General features: G+C 35.6%; 1 protein-coding gene across 1 annotated transcript in view; it reads left to right on the top strand.

Moving 5' to 3' along the window:
* The window catches only part of RAB27B (RAB27B, member RAS oncogene family), a 57,921-nt gene extending 55,338 nt beyond the window's left edge, over positions 1 to 2,583 (top strand). Inside the window, exons 5-6 of the mRNA XM_077777659.1 lie at positions 415 to 538; positions 1,478 to 2,583. Coding sequence (XP_077633785.1) covers positions 415 to 538; positions 1,478 to 1,667 — 314 coding nt within the window. The 3' untranslated portion in view covers positions 1,668 to 2,583. The remainder of the gene's footprint in view (positions 1 to 414; positions 539 to 1,477) is intronic.
* Positions 2,584 to 3,749: the final 1,166 nt, after the last annotated feature.

Here is a 3,749-nt window from a genome sequence, read left to right as displayed (position 1 = left end):
TTCCCACTCCCCCCCCCCCCCGCAAAATAAATAAATAAACTTAAAAAAATCTGTTCTGTAATCTCTACTTTTATTTGAGGAACAAATAATATGAAGTGCTATGTCCCTTTCCCCAGATGTAGAAGAGCACTGATATGTGATCCATATACGTGGGTCATATAAATTATTATTATGTTAACAATCTGCAATCTGTGAGACATTATCTTCATTCATTTTACCAATGAGGAGGCTGCAGTTTGGAAGAGTGGAGTGACTTGGCTAATATAACATAACTAGTAGGCAGCCAAGCTGGAGGTGAACAATTAGATTCGGAATATGAAATATGAAAAACAAAAAGGAATTTGAAGTATGAGCAGTCATTAGACATCACTTGTTTATAACTAACGTGCTGGGTCCATCTGCTTTCTTCCTAAGGCCAACTGCAAGCAAATGCTTATTGTGAAAATCCAGATATAGTATTAATTGGCAACAAGGCAGACCTACCAGACCAGAGGGAAGTCAATGAAAGGCAAGCCAGGGACCTGGCTGACAAATACGGGTGAGTCATTTACGTGACTGAATGAATGTAATGTAATGAGTGAAGTAATGAAATTATTATGTGTTAACTGTCCCTAGACTTTAACTCATTTAACCCTTCCTAACCATATGTAGAAGATCTAGAGTCATCCCATTTTATATACAAAGAATTGAGGCATGGAATCGATGAAGGATTAAGTAACCAATGGAAGATCCTGTAGTTGTTAAGTAGCAGAACTTGCATTCAACCCAGGCAACCTGAGATCAGAGCTCATGATCTTCAACACCATATTCTACTGCCTTTCAACAAATAGCTGTAAAACTCTCAGAAATAATACCTAACGTGGACATAATATTGCCATCCTCATCCAAGCTGAGCTTAAATGGCAGATTAAAAAAATGTTAAATAACCCTCTGTGATTATAAATTGAGTTCCAACACAGACTTTAAATTTAAAACAGTTTCATCCTATCTGCCAATATTTTACTGAAGAATTCTCCTGAGAGCTTTGAAAATGTGTCTTCTTGAAACTTTTGATCCCAAATAAATATAGACTCTTTGTTTACGTGTATATCCTATTCAGTGCCTGCTTAATTTCTAAGTCATATTTCCAGATAATTGATTAAAAGGGAAATGATATTTTAATGGTAATACTTATCACTAGTTGAGGTATCTCTAACCTCTTAATTTTTTTGAAACAGTGGTAATACCTTAGCTTCAAATCCCTGAGTACCTCCTGTATCCATTTCCTTGTCCACAACATTGGTGATACCCGTAGGGAAAAGCAGCCCTTTTAGTAACTGAGAAAAGAATGATTTTCAACTCAGCTGGCAAAATCATGATTATTACACAATCTTTCAGCCAGCCATGGTATTTGCATGTGTGACTCGTTTGTACATCTTGTTTTGTATCTTTTCTGATTTCTTCCTCTCAAAAATATTTGTCGTATCTTCCGTTCAAGCATACCCTATTTTGAAACAAGTGCAGCGACTGGCCAGAATGTGGAGAAAGCTGTGGAAACCCTTCTGGACTTAATAATGAAGCGAATGGAACAGTGTGTAGAGAAGACACAAGTTCCCGACACTGTCAACGGTGGAAACTCTGGAAAGCTAGATGGGGAGAAACCAGCAGAGAAGAAATGTGGCTGCTAGTCTCTGCATAGGAACTGATCACCAAAACCCCCATATTACTTCCCCAAACAGCAACAAACCACAAAATTGTTGTTGAGTAGACCACGCATAATGGCATATCTTGCTTTTCTGCCAGAAAAATCTATTTTAAGAAACCAGAATAGTCAACAGTGTTCAAAGGAATTGACCAGTTGTCTCTGAGACCCCTCCAAACAAGATCAGAGATTTCCTTATGTGGTCTCACTATCATGGATGCTCAATTTGTGTGTGTTTTTTTTTTTTATAAAGATGAGTATATAAGAAAGTATTCAAGATGATTATTGGTTTTCAATCAGAACAAAAATTACTATGTCACATGGAGGAAAGGGATAGTCCACTAGAGGGAAAATACAGAAAGATAGTTTTTTTCTTAAAGATTAGATTTACTTCTTATAGAATTTTTGTCCTTTTAGCTTTGCATTGGGGGGACATATTAGCTAACAATGGGTACACAATAAAGAAAGCTAAATCAATCATTAAGTATGGCATGGCTGTATACACCCAATAAGCTGTCCTAGGATGGCTTACTTGCTGATAAGGTTATGAGAGTGTGAGAGTCAGACTTCTGCTAAAATATGGGAGATTGTATATTAATGTCCTTTTTATATTCTTAATAAATGGAAAATTGACAAGAACAGGACTGTGAATGACAAAGTACAAAAGAAATGCCCTGGGAGAAAAATGAAAGTACGGAAAAACAGCATTTGGACCAATGAAATTAAATGTGTCTGTTACAGATGGCTGGAAGAGTCATTTAGCCAAATTTCACCCAGCCAATTAGAAGTTGACATTATCGGTTGGGATTAAGAGAATCTCCAGAGGTTTCCTTTTCAAACAAAATTTTGGAAATTGATTCGTTGTTCAGTCTCACATTTCATTTTTCTTAGCAAATGGTCACAAGGAGAAATTAAAGGTTACCATTATTAAATATTTCTTTAAAAATGCAGTAAAAAAAACCTATTTAGCCTTACTTGTTTTTTTAGATAAAATATGTCAGTAATACGAAAACAAAAAGTGATAATAATTGTGGGTTCCTTTTTCATTTACAAAAGCAATGGAAACTCGGAATCACATTTCTACCCTCCACAGCCACTCCTGGTTTTGAATCAATTGTAAAAATACAGGCGTGTCATTTTGTAGATCAACAATTTCAGAATGATGGATTGATTTTATGGTCTCTCTGAATTTTCATGTCATTCGTCACATAAAAATTGATGCCTCATGCCATAAAACAATATATTTAACATTTGTTTACATTTTGCCACAGGCAAAATACCCACCCTCGAGGTATATTTGGGGGTAGGGTTGGAGTGGAGCTGTATCTTACCTCTAAAAAGTTGGTTAGTCATTTTATTTTTTCACATAAAACTGCCTTTTTAAGAAAAGTCATCACAAACATATTTTCCATTGGCCTATTCTTATTATTGTGTCTAAATTGATATTACACTGTTTTTTACCTTTGTTTCTGATAAGCCTAAGGAACTCCTATTAAACTATTATTTAAATATTTGTCAGTTTTACCAATAACAAAGGCATCATGCTTCAAATTTTCTCTTTTGATCATGAGTATATAATTTTGATAGGATGGTTCCTCTTCCTATAAAATTGGCCAATTAAATTTCATTTTGCCATATTCTGTGTATATTTTTAAATTACAAACATTAGAAATCCTAAATCCCAGTCTCCCATTCTCCCCTTGAGCCTCTCTCTCTACAGTCTACATTTGGTTTTGAATCAGTTTTAGGAACACAGATCCAAAGGATTGTCTAAAATGTTCTTGGAAAATTCTCAGTGTTAATTGCTCAGTGCCTCTGACTTCTGTAGTGTAAGGACAGCTTCTAAGATCCATCATGCTTGGGTGTTCCCTCCAATGGTATTTTTCTCTACCATGCTCTTCGTGACCTCAGTGCCTGAGCCATGGGGATAGAGAGCCTTTAGCTAAGGTCAAAAATGTTTTAACTGAAAGTAAAGTGAGCAGAAACAATATAATCCTTGCTGTGGCAAAATCTGATAAACTTCTATGGTCATTTTATTAACTCTTCTTTGAATTCAAATTGGGATGTC

The sequence above is a fragment of the Crocuta crocuta genome, unplaced genomic scaffold (genome assembly GCF_008692635.1).
Source record: "Crocuta crocuta isolate KB4526 unplaced genomic scaffold, BGI_CrCroc_1.0 scaffold36, whole genome shotgun sequence".
In the NCBI taxonomy this organism is placed as follows: Eukaryota; Metazoa; Chordata; class Mammalia; order Carnivora; family Hyaenidae; genus Crocuta; species Crocuta crocuta.
The sequence above is the reverse complement of the archived record's forward strand: the minus strand, read 5'-3'. Positions and strand labels throughout refer to the sequence as shown.